This window comes from Manis javanica, chromosome 8 (assembly GCF_040802235.1).
Source record: "Manis javanica isolate MJ-LG chromosome 8, MJ_LKY, whole genome shotgun sequence".
Lineage (NCBI taxonomy): Eukaryota > Metazoa > Chordata > Mammalia > Pholidota > Manidae > Manis > Manis javanica.
Window position 1 is genome coordinate 84588621 of NC_133163.1, and position 25080 is coordinate 84613700.

A 25080-nucleotide genomic window follows, 5' to 3' on the forward strand; every position below is an offset into this window, starting at 1 on the left:
TAGGCAGAGGATATGAAGAGACAATTCTCCAAAGAAGAAATTCAGATGGCCAACAGACACATGAAAAGATGCTCCACATCACTAATCCACTAATGAGGAAAATGCAAACTAAAACCACAATGAGATATCACCTCACACCATTAAGGATGGCCAGCATCAAAAAGACTAAGAATAACGAATGTTGGCGAGGATGCGGATAAAGGGGAACCCTCCTTTCTGGTGGGAATGTAAGCTAGTTCAACCATTGTGGAAAGCAATATGGAGGTTCCTCAAAAAACTAAAAATAGAAATACCATTTGACCCTGGAATCCCACTTCTTGGAATATACCCAAAGAATACAACTTCTCAGATTCAAAAAGACATATGTACCTCTATGTTCATTGCAGCACTTTTTACAATAGACAAGATATGGAAGCAACCTAAGTGTCCATTAGTACATGAATGGATAAAGAAGATGTGGTACATATATACAATGGAATACTATTCAGTCATAAGAAAGAAACAAATCCTACCATTTGCAACAACATGGATGGAGCTGGAGGACATTATGCTCAGTGAAATAAGCCAGGTGGAGAAAGACAAATGCCAAATGATTTCCCTCATTTGTGGAGTATAACAATGAAGCAAAACTGAAGGCACAAAATAGCAGCAGACTCAGAGACTCCAAGAATGAACTAGTGGTTACCAAAGGGGAGGGGTGTGAGATGGTGGGTGGGGAGGGAAGGAGAAGGGGATTGAGGGGTATTATGTTTAGTACACATGGTGTGGGGGATCACGGGGAGAACAGTGTATCACAGAGAAGGGACATAGTGGATCTCTGGCAACTTGCTGCACTGATGGACAGTGACTGCACTGGGGTATGGGTGGGGACTTGATAATATGGGTAAATGTAGTAACCACATTGTTTTTTTATGTGAAACCTTCATAAGAGTGTATATCAATCATACCTTAGGAAAAAATTAAAAAAAATAATGGATGGGGAATTATATGAAATCCTTCTATCTACCACTAAGGGCTTAAAAAGAGGACATGTTAACACTACATGAAGCCCCAAGTAGGCAGGAACCATCTTTTATATTTTCTTGGTTGCATTTAGAAAATTGGGCACTTTGAGAAACCACCTGGCTGAATTCAGTATTTTAAAATTCAGGCATTGCATAATATATTTCAGAGAGGGGTGCATTTTTGTGGGGATTTTTAGAGATAGCTGCTTCTTATACTGCAAAAAAGTGGGTTTCTGGGTCATAAGGATTTGGAATTATAAGATTTTTCCTCCACTGTGCAACCGCAAGTAAGTTATTCTCACTAGTATCAGTCTCCTCATCTGTGAAATGGGGATAATACCTATCCTGCTGGGTGGTTGTGAAGACTAGCAATTAGGTTTATAAAGTGATCTCTCCACTTCTGACCAAATTATATGTTCTCAACTAGGCTGTGCCTCACTGAGATCAGGAAATGGGTTTTATTGAAATGGATATCCCCAGAGTCCAGCACAGCATCTAACTACTAGGCACTTAACTGAATAAATGTTTATTAAACAAGGAGCAGGTACAACCCTAAATGTCTATACCACTAACCTGTTAGCTAGTATATACTTGTGTACTGGTCTATAACCTTTAACTTATTTATATTTGTCTTTTTATATAGCCTCTTTGGAAAAATAGTTATGTTCTTCCTTCTCTTTAAACCCCTTCTATACACTCCTCCCCCCCAAGCTCTGAGTAAGGACATAAGACCTTGAACTCTTGAGGTTTTCCAGCAAGCAGGTAGCATCCACTGCTAGGTCCAGGCTTCTTGAGGTCAGGACTCAGTCTTCCTCTACAGGACCACCAAGGCCCTAGCTCATTTTTTCACCCAAGCCTATTTAATTCCTAACCACAGGTAGCCAGAGTAATTTACCTGTCATTGCTAATTTGGAGGTGGGATGTGGGGTGTGAGGAAGACTAACGTTAGGGTTAGGGTTTGGATTTACGTGTGCCTTCTATTTCCTGAATTTTCCTCCTTTCCTTCTTTCAGCAGTTTTCGAGAATGGCTAGGCTTGGGGGTGAGGGGACAGAAAAGGTTGACCAGACCATTGGAGCGGCACAGACTTGCCAGGTCTCAGAGGCGTGGGAATCTCGGGAGGCCCTGCTCCCTTCCCCCATTGCTTCGAACCTGTCCAGAGCATGCGCTCAGAGAAGCACCCGGAAGCTGCAAGCTGGGGGCTTGGAGTCGGGGACTGCCGGTTGCCTGGGTTATACATTCACCTTCGACCTAGCCTAGCGACCCCTGCCTTCAACCCTACAGCCTGGAGGAGCGCCGCCAAATCACCTCACAGCGCCCTAGACCGGAGCTGCGGCTCCGCTGCTGATTGGGCGCCGTTGCCTCCCACCCACCTTGCCATCCGCCCTCTCCGGGCGCCGCTGCGCGTCTTCATTGGTCATCAGTGCTGCCGATCGGTCCACAGCTCGCCTCCTCCAAACAGCCCGTCAGGATGGCGCGTGCTTGGGAGGCGGTGCCTCAGGGTTGGGGTGGGGCCTCCCAGGAGGCTGGCAGAGCGGCCGCTTGGGGCTCGGGCTTTGGCTCTGGACACAAGGACAGCATCCTCGCGGCAGCCGCGGCAGCTGCTACACTTGGTCAGGTAAAGAGAACCTTGTCTGTACTGCTGGCGGTCTGCTCCGTTCTTCTCCCTCCTGACGAAAGTCTGCCTGCCGCGCCTCTCGGGGCTTCAGGGCTCGTGGAAAGAGGCATCAAATCTGTTTTGCCTGGTTACCTCATCTTTGTCACCTGCGACGGTTCCTTAAGCGCCCCAACCAAGCGGTTCCGAAGTGCTGTGATGGGAACCCCCGGGTCCCCCTAACGCTCCCCACTGCAGAACTGTTGTTAACTGTCAGGTCCCGACCGCCTTGACCCGCCCGTGCGGGCTCTTTCCCATCTTAGCACAGGAACGGGTGGGAAGGTGGGCGGGGGAGGGAGGGATGCACTGCTTATTTCGAAGCTGGATGTGTGTATTTAAGAGGGGGAGCATCTCCGTGAGGTTGGTTCGGGAACGGAAGCTGCTTCATAATTATGACTGGCATGACTAGAAGAGTATCTGTCGCTGCTGTGTGCTTATTTATAGGTGACTTTGACTATCACCGCTTTCTTCATTCTTCATCATCATCATTTCCACCATCACCACGACCACCACCATCAACATTTCTATTCCTCCATCAGAGCTCTTCAAGTTCTGCAAAGGCAGACTGTTCAGGAATGTAAGTGCTGTCCCCCACCCCCCACCACCACCAAAAAAAGAGTGAAGAACAAGCAATGCCCTTGCCGCTTAGGGTAAAGAGAAGTCCTTATTTAACTCAAGGACAAGTAGTTGGGAGCAGGGTGTAAGTGGGGCAAGTTTCCTTATCTCCATTTGCAGTTGAAATTGCCACAGAAAACCCTTTGTTTTAGTCATATACGCTGCTGCTTGCTGACTCCTGGAGACACTGAGATTGGCACTCCCATACTCCTGATGAGCTGAACACAGAGTCCAGGATCTGTGATACAGGCCCGTGCAATACCGGTGCTTCAGTCATGGGGAGGTGACTGTCAGGACACAGGCCTTTAAGAGACCAGGTCAGGTGGCTTAGCTTCTGACTTTCTTCCACAGTGGCCCAGTTGTACTAAAGCATGATCCGTGTTTGCATATTGGGTATGTGTCATCATGTGCTGTGCCATGTCCCAGGATCTAAGTTCCTGGGAGAGAGAATTATGTTGTATTGTCTACAGTAGATAGCATCATATGGCACACTGTTGGGATTCAGCAGCCATTGCTTAGTTGTTCATAGGGCTTACTACAAGATGACTTGAATCTCAGACTTATTAACCCTTTTTCATGAGGGAAAACAGACTGGGAGTTACATACTCAATGAACTGTCATTGTAGAAGAAAACTGCTTTAAAAGTGTTATAAAAGTCCCAGATCTTCTTGGTCAAAGATATATAATCATTAGTTCTCCTTTTTATCAACTGTGTTTATAGGTCAATAGTAGGATCAAGGAATAAAATGCCTTTAGATAGACTGCAGGAATTAAGAAACAGTGTCCTCGCAGGAGACATCCAATAGATAAAAGTTGGGAGACAGTGTATTACAATGATTAAACTCATAAACCTGTCACATGGGCTCAAATCCTGGACCCACCAGCCACTCACTAGCTGAGTGATTTTAGCAAGTCACTTACCCTTTTGAATTTTAGTTTCATGTTTGTAAAGTGGGGATAATGTTATCTGCTTCATAGGAGAAGTTGTAAGGATTAAATCAGATGATATGGTAAAAATGCTTAGTAGTTCCTGCCACATAGCAAGTAGGGAATGAATGGTACCTGTTATGAATAATACTTACCAACAAGAATAATAAAGGCTAATGTTCTGTCCCTAAATGTGCATCCCCCGCCCACCATTGTCTTTCTCCATTCTTTTGAGGTCTTAAAGCTGATGCTAGTGGGGGATAGCAGTCTGCAGGTTCCTCATAGGACTCCATCTTGGAACGGTGGCCCTGATTGAAGCCACTTGTATTGGAACGGACATTTCTCTCACCAGCTTGCACAAATGCTTAGCAAGCTCTACTAAAATGCATTAAAGATGCAACTTTAGAGAAGGTTTCTGGGCCTTCAGGTCTATCCTAAGCTGCTCCTATCTCCTTGGCTGTTCAATACACTGATTTGGCAAATTGAGCTTTTTACAGAATCACTAGTGAATGCATTGGCTTGTCCCCAGGAGAAGCAACAACACTGCTTTTCTTCAAATGTGCCTGGGAATTGAAGAAACTCTAACTTGCAAGCATGGAAGAACCTGTATTTTACAATATTTTTCTTCTCTAAGAATAACGTATTTATCTTTGCTTATGTAGAAAACAGCAAGCAATTACAGAATATCTATGTAGTTCAGTTTTCCCATTTAGAAAGAGAGGTTAACTGTCTTATTAACTCTTTGGGACTACTTTGAGATTTACAATGTATTGTTAATTATGTTAGTTAGGATGCTTTGTATTGTATAGAATAAAAACCCAGCAGAAAATATCTTAAGCAAAAATGAGCATTTTTGGCTAACATAACTGAGCTATAGCTAGATTCTAATGTCTCAGTGAGGAAGCTGGTCTTGAGATTTAGATGCTTTTCCGTTGCTTGCTTGATTGCTGTCTCTTTGTGTCTGTCTGTCTTTCTTGGTTCTATCTTTTATTTCTGCTCTTCTTTCTTTGTCTTGGCCTTATTCTTCTATGTCACAGACCTGGTTCTCTCAGTGCCTTCTTAGGCTTTAAATATGCATCCATACAGCTCTGTAACCCAAGGATAGCTCCTTTCTCTAGTTCCAAAGTGAATCCTAGGGAAGAACTGTGATTGATCAGTCCTTGGTCACAGGCTTAACCCTGCCTGGAATGAATGCTTTGGCCTCGGGAAAGAGGTTCTTTGAGTATTATGACTGTTTGAGAGTAGATCTCATATCTTGGCTTTCCTCCCTCACCAGATGTAAGATAGGTGGAGCTGTCCTCAGAGGAAGAGGAAAAGGAATGGGAGCAGTCTGTAACTTGATGTGATAATGGGAAACATCCTTAATAGAGGATTCAGAGACACTTCTCTCCTACCTCCACATACGGTGATGCAAAGTCTAGTTTTATGTTGAAGTGTGCATCTCATCCCAGGCAGTAATGTGTTTTAGGTGATATTGCCTTTAATAGTTTTCTTCTTAAAATTTGAATAATTGTGAACATTCATTAGAGTTATTTAACAATATATAGTAATTCCACTATTGGTAGATCGTGTTTGGGGGTTACTCATAATCTCTTGTTGGGATAATCTCTTGTTTTAACAGGAGCCATTATTTCTAGAGGCACATAGTTTCTGTGTTAAAAATTACTTTTATTCTCAGCAGGTCTCAGCTTGTGTGTTGACAGAGTTACAGCCATTAATCTGATTTGCTTGATCATGTAGAGATGCTAAACCATGAAACAAATATGAGCTTGCACCAACAGGCTGGCTTGTGAGGAAGTTGAAACATCCCTGCATTTAGCGTCTGTGTGGATGTGCTAACAAAGCAGTCATGTGCCTGCCCTGTAACATAATTACTGAAGTGGGGAGATGGAGAGAAGGCTATGGGCCTCCCTACCTTGTCATATAAAAAGAACACTCTGGGAAATGGACCATTCCCTCACTTAGGCTTCTCAAGTTCTCTAGCAAGGTGTAAAATGCATCCCTGAGTAATCTGTGTTTCTGTATTTCTTTAGGCTTTGACATATGATGCCATAGTATAGGTATGGGGCTGGGGTAGGGGGAAGAGTTGGTCTTCCCTTTGGGCTACCTCACCTTACCACTTCTCTGAAGTGACCTCGGAGCTTTACTTCTGTAGGAAGTATGCTATGGGCTAGGTTTTTGTTCTTATATTTTTTTAAACCAGTTCATCTATTTCCTTACTGTAGCTTCAGGCAGGGAGGGTTTCCAGCTCCAGGAGAGCTCACTATGGATTCAGTGAGACTGAATAATGACAACATAACATTGTGGGTAAAAAGGGGCTCATACCAAACTTTATCCTCATGGCAGTAGGTCGTGTGCTGGAATCCTGCCCACCTCTTCTCTGCCCCTGGCTCCAGCCTCTGCCCAAGCGCTGCCTCCACTCTAGGCTCCCCAGTCTCTGCTCTCTTCTCTGGGCTATGCTGCCCTGCTTCCCTTTGCCCCTCACACTGGGAGGAACTCTTCTTATATCAATGCTGGCAGTAATGGCTTATTGTCAATGGGTGTGCAAGTATATACCTGAACAGCAGGCTAAGTATTATATCATCACATGTATACAATGGGTGACATAAGGATCAGGTGAGAATCCTGGCCATGCAATTTCTATTTTCTCTATAACTAAGACCTTAATCAAAACTGACCTGTGTTGTGTTTTATCTTATTAGGGCTATACCTTTTTCTCTTTTCTGAACTGTAATAGATCATTGTTAAAGACCAACATCATTTAAGTTAAATACCTTTTTGCCCTGGTCTTCTGAGTCACAGGCTATTGGGGGCAATGTTTTGGAGTTAGGCAGGATTTTTTTTTAACAAGAAAAGAACAAACTTATTAGCGTGTGCGTCACATTTACACATGGGAGTACCCAGACATGAATCCAAGGGGTGGTTAGAACATGTGCTTAAATACTATCTTAAGATAAAGGAAAAGGAGTGTTGGATATTAGGAAAGGCAAGTTATGAGAAAGTCACCAGGAAATGTACTAAGTGAAGCTTGCTTAGTAAGGTTTGTTATGTAGATTTAAGTCTGTGCCTTCTCCACTGATGAATTAAGAGTTCTCTTCCTGGAATGGGAAAAGGAGACGCTTTTCACAAATGGAAATTTCCTTTATAAATGTAAATTTCCTTTACAAAAGGAAAACTTGTGCCCTGTTTTTACAGCTTTTCCTTCTTCTGCTGGTGGTCAGTGGCCTTTAGCTCAAAATGATCCACATGCCTAAGAGGTATATTTTGTGGTAGCCTATCCCAGTACCTTCATTATGCCTTTTGAAGCTTCCTTTTTTTCAGGAAATTTCAAATACCAAAAACCTAGCTGGTAGCTGTAGAGCAGATTTGGGTTAGGGTTTGTAAGTAAGAGATCTGCTGAGGAGAAAAAAAAAAAGCAAACAAAAAGCAGAGATTAGAATAAGCATGAGAAAGGAGAAAAGGGCACATTTAAACGCATTGTCCATTTCATTAAACTGGGCTCTTGGTTCTGGGTGTAGGTCAGTCCAGTTAAACAGTGTGCTTCATTTCAGGAGGCAGTGGTGTAGGTGGGAATGTTGTCTCCCTTTGCACTAGGTGAAACCTCAACCTGGACAGGGGAGGGTTCTTGACTCTGATCAAGAAGAAATTCATGAACAGATCAGATGGGTGCAGATAAAGAAAGAGTTCATTCAAACAGGAGTAGTAGTATAATGGCAGCAGCTATGAAGGCAGAGAGCAAGGAAGAACTGAGGGAGGAAAGGGGAGCTCATTGAACTCCTGCTCAGCATAAGCCAAATCCCTTGCCCACTCCTAAAACCAGGGTCACCTGGTATCCCGTGTCTATTTGAATCTGCAAGGCATGAAAACTGAGCCCCTACCACCCCAGGATTTGAGGGAGCCGCAGTGCACTGGATGGAGTGAGATTATGTTCTGAGAACTTACCAGAGCAAAGAAAGAAGATTTTTTTTCAGGCAGGCTGCTAAAGAGCATGATTGTACAGCTCCAGTCTTATCTGGGTCACCCAGGTGATGGGAACTTGCAAGCCCAAATTAGAAATCTCAGTAGCCCTTCTCTGTTTGTCTGAAGAGAAAGAGAGAAGACTTGTGCTTAAGACTAAAAAATTAAATGAAATAATGAAGTCACAAAGACACCACCAGAGGTGGTGGTTGGTGAGTTCTTGCCTTTATCATGGAAGAGTTCAGAGACAAGTGCATTTGGCTTATGCAACAAGAAAGTTTATTTGATAAGACAGTACACCTTCAGATGGGAGTGGGTAACCTCACAGAGGCGGCTTGCTTAAGGGTTTAGGATTGGATTTTTAAGGATTTCAAGAACAGGGTAAAGAGTCAGGGAAGGGTAAGCTGATTTGAGGTCTCATGATGTCTTTCTCTGGTGAGAAACGTTATGTCACCATCCATAGTCAGTCCGCTAGATATTCTGTAATGTAAACTTAACACAGGCAATTTATTGGTCCTATTCTTCTCCAAGATAATGGTTACCCTCAAGCAGTGGAAATGTATCACTTAGGACTACTTGCCCTGCCTTAAGATAGGGTTGATTGTTGGCTAATCACCATAAAATATGTTAGGAATCTTACCTCCTAACTCCCTTTTCTTTTCTTAAATGGAATTTTAGCCTTAAGATGGAGTCCCTCCTGTTCTCACTATTTATCCTCAGCATTTTTCAACACAGTCAGGAAAAATCTCATGTTGCATGTCCCATGTCCCTGCTCTACCTTAGGAGTAAGGTGCTCACTTAAGCTAGGCCTCTGTTTGGTGTTAGTAATTGGACATTTAATAAGGAGCATTTCAATAGAAACAAAACAAAACAAAGGCTAATGGTTAGAACAAACTATAAACCCCATTTTGGAGTCCAGAGGGCAGTTGGTTGAGAAGATTTCTAGATGTTGAGCTCAAAGCATCCTGAGATGGTGGAGTGAGGACAGGCAGTAGCAGTTTGATAAATTTCCAGGTGTGCAGTTTGATGTCTCTGGTGGTGGATTTGGGTGTCCCAGGGAACTTCCTGAGCAGTCTTTACAGCTCCAGGAGCAAAGCTCAGGTAGGTAGGGCTTTTTAATATTCAGCTTGGTCATCAGGATCTGGGCACTAATGGACAAGTAGAAGCAGCAGCCAGAGACTGACTAGGCAGGTAGATGAAGCTATAAAAGCTGGGCAGGAAGCACCATTATATCGCTTCTGTAAGGGCACTAGAACGAACACCCCAGCAGGAATACTCTAGTGCATGTTTTTCTGAAAGAAACATAGAGAACATGAGATGACCTGCAGACCAGTATTTAAAAATCTGTCCAACAGAGCAGTGTGAGGCTGCCCTCCTTTAGTTCTGGTTGCCTTGTATCAGCCCATAAGAGTATCTGTCCATACTTACCCAGGCTCAGATGTGTTCTCCAGTGATTTCCTCTGTGACACATGAAAGAAAAATATGGATGTTTCAGAGAGAGAGAACCTATATACTTATTAGGAGGTGATCCACTCACTATGGTGATTTCAGGAAACCATAAGGTTCCCAAACCTTAACATTTGCATAAATGAAGTTCCATTGAACTTCTCTGGAAGAATGGCATCCTCTGTGGCTGATAGAGACCCCTTCTGAGCAGCACGTAGGTCATCATGGGACTGTCTCATGCTCCCCGAGAGCTCTGTCCAGTGTCTTGATTTCTCTTAAGTATTATGGAGCAGCTTTTCTGCTCTTTGCTATTATAAAGGTTGCTGAGCTTGGATGGGGAAAGTATTTTGGAATGACAATTGCTGTCAAAGCATCCAGTGATCTTTCTCATCCATGAGAATTACAACTGGGAAAATACTGTAATGTTAAATGTGTTCCGTCCTCAGGAAGGAGGAACTAAAATCCTTATTTGTTACTGTTAGGGAGGAAAATCTCTCCTCAACCCTTCAACTTTTTAGTGGGTCTAATAATTAAATTGACATGAGACAGATTAAGAGGAGAAAATAAAATTTAATTACTTACTATGGGGGCTGCATAAGAATATGAAGCCCCAGGCAGTCAGGCAATTGAGGCTTATAAAGCCATCCAGAGCGAAAGAGGTGGGTGGTGGTGGTCTGGGACTTCAAAGGGTAAGAAGACAGTTCACAGGAAGATAATGTCTGCTGGGCCATGAAGAAACAACGGGACAATGAAAGGAATTTTAACAAAGAGATGTTGCTAAGTTCCTTGCTGTCTACCACCCCTAGTTCATGTTATACTGTGGTTATCTCTGATGATAGCACTCTTCCTGGAGCAGGCCCTCTATCTAAATTCTTTGAGGCAGTTAGGAGGCAGGCCAAAGTTTCTTCCTGAGTCTTGTGTTTCTTAAAAATCATCAGTGCAAAATAATCCACATGCCAAGGACATACATTTTGGGGTGGCAAATTTTCCTCCCCTGTATCACCATTTCCAAAGGGCGCATTGCTGCTTTGATTTGTTCACTGATCGAAAGCTCATCCCTATGGTCTCAGCCCTGTGAGTACTAAAGCTGATTTCTCACCATAACTCCACGGAGTCCATATAACTTGTTGATATGCTATTCTGGGAAGAATGCCTGAAAGTCTGTTTCGAGGGCAGGTAGTGAGCACGAGTTGTATGTTCTCTCTGTGTCCATCCTGTGATTAAGACAGGAGGTTTAAGCTCCTTCCCTTGGCTTCCCAATCTGTTGGTGGGTTATGTCTGTGCAGTAGGTAAAATTAGTACTCTCTCTGTCCTATAGATGAGTGGGTCAGGGCTCAGAGAGTTTAACATGCTTGCTTAAGGGTATGGCTCTAATTGCAGCCTGGGTTGTATTTACTGCACCTTACTGAACCTGCTAGGTTTGCATTCTACTTTCTGTCTGTGCCCTAGTAAGCCACAGAACATTCCTGGCTTTAAGATTTGTTAAACTTTCAAAGTAGGATAAACCATAAATATAGTACAGTAGTCTGGTGAAATGAATCTGGTGAGAAACAAGAATTGCTTTTTTTTAGGCATTAAAATGATTATCCTTTCTCTTTTTAGAGAAAAGCAGTCACTTTAGAGAATTTCGTAAGCTCAGCTCATATTTGGAAAGCTTTGCAAGTAATTTTTTTAAAAGACTTAATGTCTGCAGAAAATGGAATTCATCTATAGAATTGGATCTGTCCTCTCCCCACTTGCCAATGTCCTCATGTCCTTTTATCCCTGTTTCTGCTGTAGCATCCTGTACCTTCTACCTGTAGGAGACTAACTGGGCTTTTGAATCCACTCTTTCTGACCCACCCAAACCCCATATGAACATGAGTAGAACATATCACATCCAGGGTACACAGTATCCAGGGATACTGTCATTGCATTAAAATCACTTTCTGATTTGTCTTAAGCTGGTTTTGGTTTCTTTTAAACTGTGAAAACAGATTAATTCTGATTTGCAGATTATTTGAAGAACCAAAACTCTGTGATATCCTAGTATCCTAAGGGAAACTGGCAGATTGAAAAAAAAAACTTGTGATTTCTCAAATAGCACTATCTTATTTCTGACTCTGTAATTCTTGTTCCCAGATTATTCTGTACGTAGGTGACAAGATATTTTTCTAGTTGTACAGGAAAGGAAACTGAGATGGGGAGATAAAAAGTGACTTGCCCAAGGTCACTCACGGTTAGTGGCACAGCCAAGAATAGTCCAGGTCACCCGACTTGCATTACATCACTAACTTCTCTTCAGGAAATAAGAACCCTACCAACAACAAATGAAAGGACAGTTAACTCTCAGACTTAGTTTAGGGTCTTGGTCTTTCTAAGTTTTTTGTTTTTGATAAAAACATAGTATATATATAGTTGCCAAATTGCAGCACCATTAGTTACATTTAGGATCTTAACTAACACAGAATTTATTAAGAAAAACAAAATTCTGTGTCTATAGTCAATCATACTGCATTTCACACCTGAAAATTTGTTAAGAGGGTAGATCTCGTGCTGAGTGTTCCTATCCAAATAAATAAAAAACTTTTAAAAACTTAAACAAAATACTGATATCATAGTCACAAATTAGGCCAATGACAAAGCATAAGGGAGAGGTAGCTGAAGACTTCAAAGTAGTTGCATAGGGAGCTTGTGCTCAAACCACATCTAAGAAGGAGGAAATACACAGAAGAGGGGAGAAGGAGTTTATAGCCCAAGACTGCACGTGTAGTGATATGACATGGATCCAGGAGAATAGCATCAGGAAGACTAAGGTCATGAATAAGAAGAGGACTCAAAAAAAATTGCTAAGCCAATTTTTACATAAAAGGGTTTTTACATTACTGTCAATGGATGCTGTACAGATTCTGCTACTTGAAAAAGATGAGGTTGTATTCACAGAGAGAGAGGAGGCAGAACTACTCAGTTATCATTTTGCACCTGTCTTTTCCATTCAAGTGTAGCAGATGAGAATCTCCATCTACAAAGACAGGTATATAAAAAGTATCTCATATTTTTATTTTTTTACAAACCATGTTCATTTCTGGTTCAAGACTCTTTCTTCGTGGAAAGTTGAAGACTTACCCTCAGTCTTTCTTAGGGTCACTGCATTCCCCTGAGTTGTGTCAGGGCTCCAGGGGGCTGACACAGTGGGGCAGCCCTGGGAGAGGAGACTGTCGGGTCATTGAGGCATCTGACCACCCAGGGTACACTGTATGTAACGCTGCCCAGTGTTTCTGCTCACATAGCTCTTTTGGTTGCAGTTGTCCAGGTCATCCTTGGTCCACAGAATTCTTTTGGTGACATTCTCATGGTCCCTCTGCCTAGATGCACCACACACAGCTCTGAGGTCTTGTGGCTTCCCTGGAGACACTGCCAGGAAGCATGGCTTGGCTGTCCCTTCCTTCAGGGTCCACACCCCCCTCCCCCTCCTTTCCCAGTAGCCCTGGAGAGATAATTCTCCATGTTTCTTCAAGACTCAGCATGTCCATAAATCTCATTCCTTTCCCCTCCTTCAAGAAATTCTCTATGTTCTTTGAAGTGTTGGGGATTTGGGAGAACAAAATCCAGAAATATTCTCAGGCTGTTTCTGTTTTTCTCATTGCCATATGTCTCGCCTGGTGGAATGAATACCATTTCTGATACCTGCTTTATTATGGGTCAAGCAAAAGGAGAAAACACAAGGAGAAATAAAAGGAAACATAGATTAATATGTCTAAACATTACTTTCTTTAGAAGTACAGTAATTTTGAATATCTGTCTTGTTCACATCTATTTTCCTTTCTCTGAGAATGACCCCAGTGTATAAGCATGGGCTCCGTGTCTTGGCCAGGGCCACTTAAATCAGGAATGCACATCTGACCCAAGCTGGGCCAGATGGGTTGTTTTCCCCAAGATTTCAAATTCAGGACTGAAGGATGGCAGTGACAAAGAGCCAGTGGAGTTAAGTCACAGAGAAGTCCTCCATGGAGATGGCTTTTGAGCCTTCTCCAGAGGCCACTGGAAAGCTCTGTTTCCTATTTTTGCTGCTCTTGGCTTTTCCATTCTTTCTCTGATTTCATGAAATTGTCCATGAATTTCATTAAATTGGATGTGCTTCCCTTTTTGTTACAGTAACCAAAATCAGTTTTAGTTACTTTCAACCACAAGTAATTTAAGAATGGTTTGCAAAATCCCAAAGGCAGGAACACATGATGAAGAGGAAACTGAAACTCAAGATAGGTAAGATACAATCCAGCTATTTGAGACATGTTCCTCTAATGATTTAAAGTGACCATTACAAGAATTGTATTTGTAATCCTGGAGCAACTTTTGGCATTTTGGGAAGGGCCATTTTTAACTGTGGGCAGTGCTTTGTAGTTGGGCTGTCGACACGCTAAAGAACAGGCAGGAGATATGCAAAGTTTAAAAATGGAAGTGCTTCTATTTGAGGGCTTGCCAAAGAGCTTGGGGTAGTTTAGTTAGGGAGAGAAGATGTCTCAGGAAACAGGAATGGCTTTCAGTTGTTTAAAGGACTATTGGACAGGAGGGGAGTTGAATTTACTCATTGCAGCTCTGTAAGTAAGAACAAGCAGTAATGGAAAGATATTAATGGATTTTGGAAATGGAAAATTTCAAAATCTCCAAAAACATAAAGTGGATTTTGGCAATGGAAAGCCAAAATGGATTTTGGCTGGGAATAAAGGATCTTTTTTTTTAACTGAAATGTCTGGAGTGCCATGAGGTTCCCTTGTAGTGTAGAGAACAGTTTGCCATAGGAAAATTCCAGCTGGGACTGAATGGCTGAATGGCCATTCGCAAAATTTACAATGAAAGAGAGAATTCAGGATTGGGATGGAATGGCTAACTTCTAAATTTTCTTTGAATCTAAGATTCCATGATTTCTCCTATAAATAATATCAACTCCTAGGCTAGAAAAATGCCAACCCACATTTTGACAGAATGCAATAGAAGTTAAAGCATTTCAAAAATACAATTTTATGAAAAATTTCTTCTTCCTTTAGTAGAAAAAAACCCCACATACTCTACAAACTGTCATTGAGAGAAGACATTTCCAAAAAGTAAGAGAAACAAAAATTTATTATTCTCTAAATTGGAATTGACTGTGATTAAGGGTTTCATAGCCAGGTGGTCCACTAAATTGAAAAAAAATTTCTGTAATGATAGTCTAAACCCAGAGTGCAATGAATTCTATTGTCTCTAAATTTCTAGGTTACATGAAACTGAATAGATTCCTTGAGTTGTTTAAAGGAATAAATCAGAATACCAACTCTTCTCCCAAACTTTTGTAAATGAAAAATGTTACCATGGCACCTTCTGTGAAACCTAACCTTCAGTTCAGACATTTTATCCACCACTCTCCAATAAGCTAGTTCTTTCCAAAACTATATAATCATGTGCATATTTTAGATTATTCTTATCTAGAGGGTAAGAACTGCATCATTGTAGTTTGTCATTTACCACAGCAAGCAGATGTTCACCTTCAATAATTGTGTCTTAAACAAGAAGGGACAAGGAAAGCCATGTAGTTTGAAATCCTGGTTTAGAGACTCCGTCAGATGTACTTGGACATCAGTGAAGCTTCTCATAATCTCCTGCTCCTTATGTAATATAAAAACTTTAAAAAATGTAAGCATACATATAACCATTTATTAGCTCTGTACTCTAAGTGGATTACATTTATAAAGAGCATTCAGAAGAATCCAGTATTTTCTGCTTTGCAAATTGTATGCTTAAGTTATTTTAAAGACACTATTTGCCACATAAGTACAAAACATACTTTCTATCAATTTTAGAGTCTAACCTGAAAGAAACACAATCGTGAATGTAGAGTCTCATGTAAAACCCTTTTAAAAATAATTTTGGAAATGTAAAACATTCAAAAAGGTCCAAAGAAGAAAATAACAATGATCCACATTCCCACCAGGAAGAATTAACTACATCTTGGCATATTCTCTTCCTCTATTCTTAGGAAGCATACTTAAAAAAAATCATATGTTTATTATTAAGAATTCAAATAAGGCAGAAATTACAAAGATGACAATTTTTAAAAATCTCAAATATTACAATTTCCATTGTTGATCTGAGGTGAATATAATTTCACACATGTATCTATCTGGATGGATATTTCAATATAAATACTTTTATAAAAATTAATAGAGATGCTATTTATAACAAAAATAATTAATTAAAAAATTCAAGTAATGGAAAGAAACTGAATTAAAACTAAGCAATGGTCGAACTTCATATACATTTACCTCATTTCAAGATACATTATTTAAAAAAATCTATGGCTAAAGTATCATGAAAAATATTAAGAAGTTGGTGCCAATTGTCATTATATTGCTTTTTTATGAATTTTCTACTTTAGACAGTATCAATTGATTTCTTTTTTGAAAGATTAGCACTTTTGAAACTTCCTCTCTGTACCTCCTGAATATTATTAGATGTATGACTGTTTTTACATTGTTTGGATTATGGTATTCTGCTTGCTCTGTGAATACATTCTGAGTTGTTTAGTAGTAGTTCCATACTTAATTGAATGCATTTGGTCTTTGGGCATGATATCTTTGTGCTTTTTGTTAATTTATTTTACATACTGATAAATGACATCTCACTAACTTGGCACAGTCATTCATAATCTGTAATATTCAGGGTCTCTGAAACTATGTAAACTATTGTCATTCATCACTCTAAAGTTATTGAGTGCCTGTTTGATGCTAGACACTGCTGAACTCTAAAAATTCAGTGTTGAATAACACATAGTCTTTGCCCTCAAGAAGCAAGAGCAACCACAAAAAAAATTAAATTCCTGCTGTGTTAGCTCCATGAGAGCTGTTGTATTGTTTCTTTATCCTCAGCGACCTTAATCAGGGTTGATGTCCCATAGGCCCTCAGTACTTGCTTAATTAAATGGGGCTTTAGGTGCCAGAAACTCTGGTGAGCACATTAAAAGTTACATCTAATTTTATCTTGACAACAAACCTACTAGGTGGGTATTTCTTGTCTCCCATTTTATAGACAAAGAAGCTGAGTCTCAGTAAGTACTATCCCAAAGTTCTACAACAGGTTTGATTGTTGTATAAACTCATTCTCTTTTCATGGCACTTGGCCTGGGTCATTTATGTTGGAAGCCATAGAGGAAAGGGCACCTGGAGTGCTGATTATAATACAGAGGGTGAGTAATACAGCAGTGCACATACAGCCTGGAGGTTAAGAGGCTGCCTGCTGTTGAATCTCCACTCTACCATTTATTCACTATATGACATTTAGTAAATGCCTTCTCTATGCCTCAGTTTCCTGTTAGTAAAATGGCATTTACAGTGGGAGAGTTGAATGAAATAATTCAGGTGAAATGTTTGGCATAACACCTGTCATAAGTGCTCAGGAAAGAGTAGCCATTAATGTTATTTTTACAAAGTGCTTTGGATGCTTGAAGGAAGAAATAATGTTCTCCTCAGGATTTTCAGGGGAGGAGATGTTTGCACTTGGTTGTGCTGGAAGCACAGGAATTCATCAGGTCAGAGGTAGACAGAGTCTTCACAGAAGGAGAAACATGAGATACAGGACTAGAGATCCTGCTGAGACACACAGTATGTGCGTTACCCTGTTCAACTCCTGAAACTTCCTTCCTTTATCTGGAAGTGTCCAAACAGCAGTATCTGTTTGAAAGGCTGCCTTGCAAACAGATCATCATATCTTACTGGACCATCTTCCCACTGAGAAGGTGAATTAGTCAGTGTCTGTACAGCTCTGAGGAAACGTGAGGTGACAGGGCTGTTTTAGGGTTACTGGTCTAGGAGGCCAAGGGCCATCCCAGGCCAGCTTAAGAGCACCTGATGGTCCTAAGAAGGAGAATGCAGCCTGTCTGATAGTTTAGAACAGTGTTTTGCAACTTTTTTTCCATTGTCTCTCTCCTTTAGGCTTTTCCCTAATTGCCTCTCCCATCATGAAATGTTAATACCACAGATAAACTGCCAATCTGTTTATGTACTGTATGTTTATCCCTACTTTATACATAAAGACAATAAGATTTTTAACCTTCTCCCAAGAACCAGCTTGAATGAAGCAGACTTCCGAGGGCCTTCTCAGGTGAGCTGCTGTTCTGTGGCTGATCCGAAACTTGGAGGCTCTAACTACTGTGCTGCGAACAGCTGCTTTTTATTGCACTTTCAGGTACACTTCCACATCAGTTCCTTCTGGAAAAATCATCTGGCTACTGCACTAACCTCCCTCCTGGTCCTGGTCTCTCTCTGTTTCTATGCTTGCCCTTTCAGTAGTCTAATTTCCAGGCAGCAGCCTGACTGACCTTTAAAAAATGTAATCAGATCATGTCTCTCCCAGCTTCAAACTCTCAAATAGCCTCCCATTGACTTAGAATAAAATCTGGACTCTTTATCATGGCCCCCAAGGTCTACCTGCTACTGCTCCCACCTACCATTCCACAGCCTATGTGCAGGTGAGGGTGCAGCCACAGACAGACGAAAGCCAGCAGGCAGAAAGTCACAGGGGTTTGCAGCAAGAAGCTCTTGGTGCAACTGCTGAGAGGGTGTGAGTCAGCACCAGTAGCAGTGACTACAGCACCAAAGGGCACAGAGATGGGCTTGTCTTCTGGGGAAGTCAGGACAGAGTGCTCTGAGAGAGCTACGGTATGAAAAGTGATTACGAGTTTAGTATGGGCAGAAGAAACAGCACATATGGAACCCCCCTGGCAGGAGGGGGTGACCTGCCTGGTGAGCCACTGAAAGGTAACTGCAGCCATGGCATGAAATGAAGCCAGAAAAATAGGTATGGGCCCAACCACCTAGGGCCTTACAAACTAGATTAAGGGAGGAATTCTGTTTTAAGAGCAAGAGAGCCAATGAAGAGTTTCGACTGTGCATGACTAGCTGAGGAGGACACAGGGCAGATTTTTGTTTGGAAAAACTTGCTCTGGTTGTAATGTGAATGACCGGTGAATAAACGCAGAGCATCTCGTGTTGGTTTGCCAAACACTTTGTTGGGTTTAGCACTCAAAGGCCTACATCCTGGGAACTCCTCAGTCATGGGAAAGCCAGCACAGTTGGTTACCCGAGTTATCCAGGGGAGATATTACAGTTTGTCTCATGAAAGACGCAAGATCTTCTGTTCCCTCAGCTCACGTCAGAAGTAAGAGGGTCAGCATCATGCTTCCCTATTTCTGAAAACCCCTTAGCACTGGCCTCCCCACATATACCTGCAACATAGCTGTGTGCATGCACACACACACATACACATGCATACCCATCCCTCTAATGTGCAAATTGTTTCAGGTAAGCCTTGATTATTTTTTCTCTGCAGGCCTGGTGGCTTCACATTCTTGACATCTCAAAGCCTGGAGCCTGCCCAAGTGAAGGTCGATCGAGGTAAGAAGGTGGAGTAAATCATCACCACACCTTGTACACTGTCATGCTGCACCTTGGCCTGGGCATCTGTGTAGTCTTTTCATTCCCCTTCCTGGTTTCAGCCTTGCTTTCCCTCCTATGTTATTAGCCCCCTGGGCCCACAAAAGCTTCAAAAGCTTGCTTTTGGGCCACGTTGTACTGCAGAGCACTTTAGTAGCTCTCAATTGCCCCTGAAATGAAGTAAATAACTCTGCTCTTAGCTTTTAAAATTGTACCCTTCTTTAACTCTTCCCACTTTTTCTAGTTCCCTGAGACAGAAGGCTTTTGTAGCTAAACCATTAGAAAGAATGGAGGGAGGAATCCTGTTCCTCTAATCCTACTGTAAATACCTAACTGGGCCCACTATGTGCCAGGTACTCATTTTAGACCCTATGTATACATATTTACTAATATTTGTATTAATAAATGGATCACACACTGGACAGACATTTCCTGAGCACCCATGATTTTCTAGTTAAACTCCCAAGCACAGGACATAGCCTGGAACAAGGCTCCCCTTTTCATGGTGGTTATGTTTACCCTGAGTTAGGGAGAGACCAATAGATTTATATGATGTGGCAGATGACACATTCCATAGGGACAGATGCATTAGGATAGGAGCTGGAGAGTGACACTGACCACAAACACTCTTAGAGTCACCAAGGAAGCCTTTTCATGACACTTCATCTTGAGCAGGCATCTAAAGGTAGCCAGAGGTTAAGTCATAAAGATTCTGGGGCAACTTAGGCAAAGAGAACAACAAAAAATATATATATTTTTGGTTTATGGTAAAATCCTGAAATCACACTTTTCATTTTTCCCACAGGCACTGTTCAAGGTTTCATAAATCCATTTTATCCTTTTGTTTATCATCTTGGAGCATCAAAAAAAAAAAGTTTTTTCTTCACTTTGCATATTCTCTACTGTCACTTTGATCTTTAATGGAAATTTTGGTATTAATCTAGTCTTTCACTGTCAAATCTGGCTTTTTGTATTTGTATATTTTTCCCTCCTTGATACATGTTTTAATGATAGAAAGCCAATCTTGCTCCGATGACTTTTTGTCTACCCTAATTGTTGTGTTTGTTGAAAAGTAAGACTGGAGCCATCACTGTTGCTGGCTACAAATAATAATGATGCTGGCTTGAATTTCCAGGCAGTAATACAGGTTGGATTTGTATCTTCAAGTAATGATATTCTGGTCCATTATTTACTGAATGTCTGCCAACATTTAAGGCATGTACTATAGGGAATACCAAGATGGCAATGATGACAGTATCTCCCTCAGGAAGCTTTGGTTCAAGTAGAATCACAAAAGGTTAATTGGCAATAGGTAAGGTTTGCTGAGATTCTATTCCTGGATAATGTGGGGCTGGAACACAAAATAATAGCAATTACTCAAATAGCCCTTATTATGTATCAGACACTATGTCGTAAATGCCAATAGGGCTATTGAGTATTATTATTACCTGTATTTTATGCATGAGAAAGTGAGGCACATAGAGATTACATAGTTATGCTAAATGGAAAAGCTGGATTATGAACCTAGGCAGTACAGGTTTGAAGCTGTGCTAAGGGGTAGGGGGTACAGATGCTCTGGCCCTCAAGACTATGAGGCACAGAGCGAGCCCAAGACCAAGCAGTAGCTACCTCATTAAATTATTTTTAATTTTTTTTATTTCTTTGACATATCTTCTTGTAGAGTAACATAAGTATGTATAGGATTTAAACTACTAATTAAATTGTGTACACACATTAACATAATAGGAATAAGCTGCATAACCAAAGCAGACCTACAATTACCAGCCATATCCAGTGAAACCAAGAAAACCAGTTAGGCACCCTAGGCATTTGTGAAAACTTATCAATGATATGATGGATATTGTCTAACTGAATTTGAATAGTTTGAGAAAAATCAGACAAATTAAAACAACACATTCCTGGGAACTGTTCACATCCCATATGTTCTTTTAACAGTAGATAGTCTATAGTCACAAGATTTTGGAGCACTGCAACTTGCACTTCTCCTAATTCTTGATTGAGTTCTGACCGTATAGATCCAGTCAAATTTGTTGTTTTAGGCCAGCTTAGATATCTCCTTCTTCATTCCAATGGCAAGTCCATGAACCGGTGGGATGAATGCAGCTACAACTGCAACAGCATCAGGATGTTTGTTGAAGTTTTTTGATGTTCATCTTCTGGAATGACTCTTCCAGAGGATGTTGATGTTGGAAGTTCTTCTTCATACTGTATCTTAATTCATTTTCTGGGTAGCCAAATTAGGTTTTGATCCTCTGTGTAAACACAAACAAACCCTTTGCCCACACTTTGATATACCCTTTATACCATTGTGAAGAACTTATTGGAGATCACCACACAGGAACTGCTTTTTTTTTTTTTTTTCGGAAAAATATACTTCCATAGCTGATCATCTGACACCCTTTAAATTATCAAAATTAAGGATATTTAAAGCATGCATTAATCAGTGATTTGCAGTTTTTATCCTATCAGGGAGTAATCCCCTTTTTCTTTCTTTTTTTTTGTTATCATTAATCTACAATTACATGAAGAATATTATGTTTACTAGGCTCTCCCCTATACCAGGTCCCCCCAACAAACCCCTTTACAGTCACTGTCCATCAGCATAGTAAAATGTTGTATAATCACTACTTGTCTTTGTGTTGTACAGCCATCCCCTTTCTCCCACCGCCCCCCCCATTATGCATGCTAATCATAATATCCCCTTTCTTCTCCCCCCCTTATCCCTCCCTACCCACCCATCCTCCCCAGTCCCTTTCCCTTTGGTAACTGTTAGTCCATTCTTGGGTTCTGTGATTCAGTTGCTGTTTTGTTCCTTCAGTTTTTCATTTGTTCTTATACTCCACAGATGAGTGAAATCATTTGGTATTTCTCTTTCTCCGCTTGGCTTATTTAACTGAGCATAATACCCTCTAGCTCCATCAATGTTGTTGCAAATGGTAGGATTTGTTTTCTTCTTATGGCTGAATAATATTCCATTGTGTATATGTACCACATCTTCTTTATCCATTCATCTACCGATGGACATTTAGGTTGCCTCCAATTCTTGGCTATTTTAAATAGTGCTGCGATAAACATAAGGGTGCATCTGTCTTTCTCAAACTTGATTGCTGCGTTCTTAGGGTAAATTCATAGGAGTGGAATTCCTGGGTCAAATGGTAGGTCTGTTTTGAGCATTTTGAGGAACCTCCATACTGCTTTCCACAATGGTTGAACTAATTTACATTCCCACCAGCAGTGTAGGAGGGTTCCCCTTTCTCCACAATCTTGCCAACATTTGTTGTTGTTTGTCTTTTGGATGGTAGCCATCCTTACTGGTGTGAGGTGATACCTCATTGTGGTTGTAATTTGCATTTCTCTGATAATTAGCGATGTGGAGCATCTTTTCATGTGTCTGTTGGCCATCTGTATTTCTTTTTTGGAGAACTGTCTGTTCAGTTCCTCTGCCCATTTTTTAATTGGATTATTTGTTTTTTGTTTGTTGAGGTGGGTGAGCTCTTTATATATTTTGGACGTCAAGCCTTTATCAGATCTGTCATTTATGAATATATTCTCCCATACTGTAGGGTACCTTTTTGTTTTATTGATGGTGTCTTTTGCTGTACAGAAGCTTTTCAGCTTAATATAGTCCCACTTGTTCATTTTTGCTATTGTTTTCCTTGCCCGGGGAGATATGTTCAAGAAAAGGTCACTCCTGTTTATGTCTAAAAGGTTTTTGCCTATGTTTTTTTCTAAGAGTTTTATGGTTTCATGACTTACATTCACGTCTTTGATCCATTTTGAATTTACTTTTGTGTATGGGGTTAGACAATGGTCCAGTTTCATTCTCCTACATGTAGCTGTCCAGTTTTGCCAGCACCATCTGTTGAAGAGACTGTCATTTCCCCATTGTATGTCCATGGCTCCTTTATCAAATATTAATTGACCATATATGTTTGGGTTAATGTCTGGAGTCTCTAATCTTTTCCACTGGTCTGTGGCTCTGTTCTTGTGCCAGTACCAAATTGTCTTGATTACTATGGCTTTGTAGTAGAGCTTGAAGTTGGGGAGTGAGATCCCCCCTACTTTATTCTTCTTTCTCAGGATTGCTTTGGCTATTTGGGGTCTTTGGTGTTGCCATATAAATTTTTGAATTATTTGTTCCAGTTCATTGAAGAATGTTGCTGGTAATTTGAGAGGGATTGCATCAAATCTGTATATTGCTTTGGGCAGGATGGCCATTTTGATGATATTAATTCTTCCTAGCCATGAGCATGGGATGAGTTTCCATTTGTTAGTGTCCCCTTTAATTTCTCTTAAGAGTGACTTGTAGTTTTCAGGGTATAGGTCTTTCACTTCTTTGGTTAGGTTTATTCCTAGGTATTTTATTCTTTTTGATGCAATTGTGAATGGAGTTGTTTTCCTGATTTCTCTTTCTATTGGTTCATTGTTAGTGTATAGGAAAGCCACAGATTTCTGTGTGTTAATTTTGTATCCTGCAACTTTGCTGTATTCTGATATCAGTTCTAGTAGTTTTGGAGTTGAGTCTTTAGGGTTTTTTACGTACAGTCATCTGCAAATAGTGACAGTTTAACTTCTTCTTTACCAATCTGGATTCCTTGTATTTCTCTGTTTTGTCTGATTGCCGTGGCTAGGACCTCCAGTACTATGTTAAATAACAGTGGGGAGAGTGGACGTCCCTGTCTTGTTCCTGATATCAGAGGAAAAGCTTTCAGCTTCTCATTGTTCAGTATGATGCTGGCTGTGGGTTTATCATATATGGCCTTTATTATGTTGAGGTACTTGCCCTCTATACCCATTTTGCTGAGAGTTTTTATCATGAATGGATGTTGAATTTTGTCAAATGCTTTTTCAGCATCTATGGAGATGATCATGTGGTTTTTGTCTTTCTTTTTGTTGATGTGGTAGATGATGTTGATGGATTTTCGAATGTTGTACCATCCTTGCATCCCTGGGATGAATCCCACTTGGTCATGGTGTATGATCCTTTTGATATACTGTTGAATTCTGTTTGCTAATATTTTATTGAGTATTTTTGCATCTACATTCATCAGGGATATTGGTCTGTAATTTTCTTTTTTGGTGGTGTCTTTGCCTGGTTTTGGTATTAGGGTGATGTTGGCTTCATAGAATGAGTTTGGGATTCCCTCCTTTTCTATTTTTTTGGAAAACTTTAAGGAGAATGGGTATTATATCTTGTCTGTGTGTCTGATAAAATTCCGAGGTAAATCTGTCTGGCCCGGGGGTTTTGTTATTGGGTAGTTTTTTGATTACCGTTTCAATTTCTTTGCTCGTAATTGGTTTGTTTAACTTTTGTGTTTCTTCCTTGGTCAGTCTTGGAAGGTGGTGTTTTTCTAGGAAGTTGTCCATTTCTTCTAGGTTTTCCAGCTTGTTTGCTTATAGGTTTTCATAGTAGTCTTTAATAATTCTTTGTATTTCTGTGGAGTCTGTCGTGATTTTTCCATTCTCATTTCTGATTCTGTTGATTTGTGTTGATTCTCTTTTTCTCTTAATAAGTTTGGCTAGAGGCTTATCTATTTTGTTTATTTTCTCAAAGAACGAGCTCTTGGTTTCATTGATTTTTGCTATTGTTTTATTCTTCTCAATTTTGTTTATTTATTCTCTGATCTTTATTATGTCCCTCCTTCCGCTGACTTTAGGCCTCATTTGTTCTTCTTTTTCCAGTTTCGATAATTGTGATGTTAGACTATTCATTTGGGATTGTTCTTCCTTCCTGAAGTGTGCCTGGATTGCTATATACTTTCCTCTTAAGACTGCTTTCGCTGTGTCCCACAGAAGTTGGGGCTTTGTGTTCTTGTTGTCATTTGTTTCCATATATTCCTTGATCTCTATTTTAACTTGTTCGTTGATCCATTGATTATTTAGGAGCATGTTGTTAAGCCTCCATGTGTTTGTGAGACTTTTTGTTTTATTTGTAGAATTTATTTCTAGTTTTATACCTTTGTGGTCTGAAAAGCTGGGTGGTAGAATTTCAATATTTTGGAATTTACTGAGGCT

The 25080-nt window shown here is 40.6% G+C and overlaps 1 protein-coding gene across 8 annotated transcripts in view; it reads left to right on the top strand.

The window, feature by feature from the left end:
• The first annotated feature begins 2510 nt into the window (after nt 1-2510).
• Nucleotides 2511-25080, top strand: part of FMN1 (formin 1) — a 410926-nt gene continuing 388356 nt past the window's right edge. For 6 of the 8 annotated variants that reach the window (XM_073211578.1, XM_073211579.1, XM_073211583.1 and 3 more), the window contains exons 1-4: nt 2511-2620; nt 3101-3233; nt 17674-17797; nt 18941-19005. Coding sequence is in view for 1 of the 8 variants with exons in the window: in XM_073211580.1 (XP_073067681.1) it covers nt 3232-3233; nt 18941-19005 (67 nt within the window). In the remaining 7 variants the exon portion in view is untranslated. The remainder of the gene's footprint in view (nt 2621-3100; nt 3234-17673; nt 17798-18940; nt 19006-25080) is intronic. The other 2 variants (XM_017655899.3, XM_073211580.1) reach the window with 2 other exon arrangements.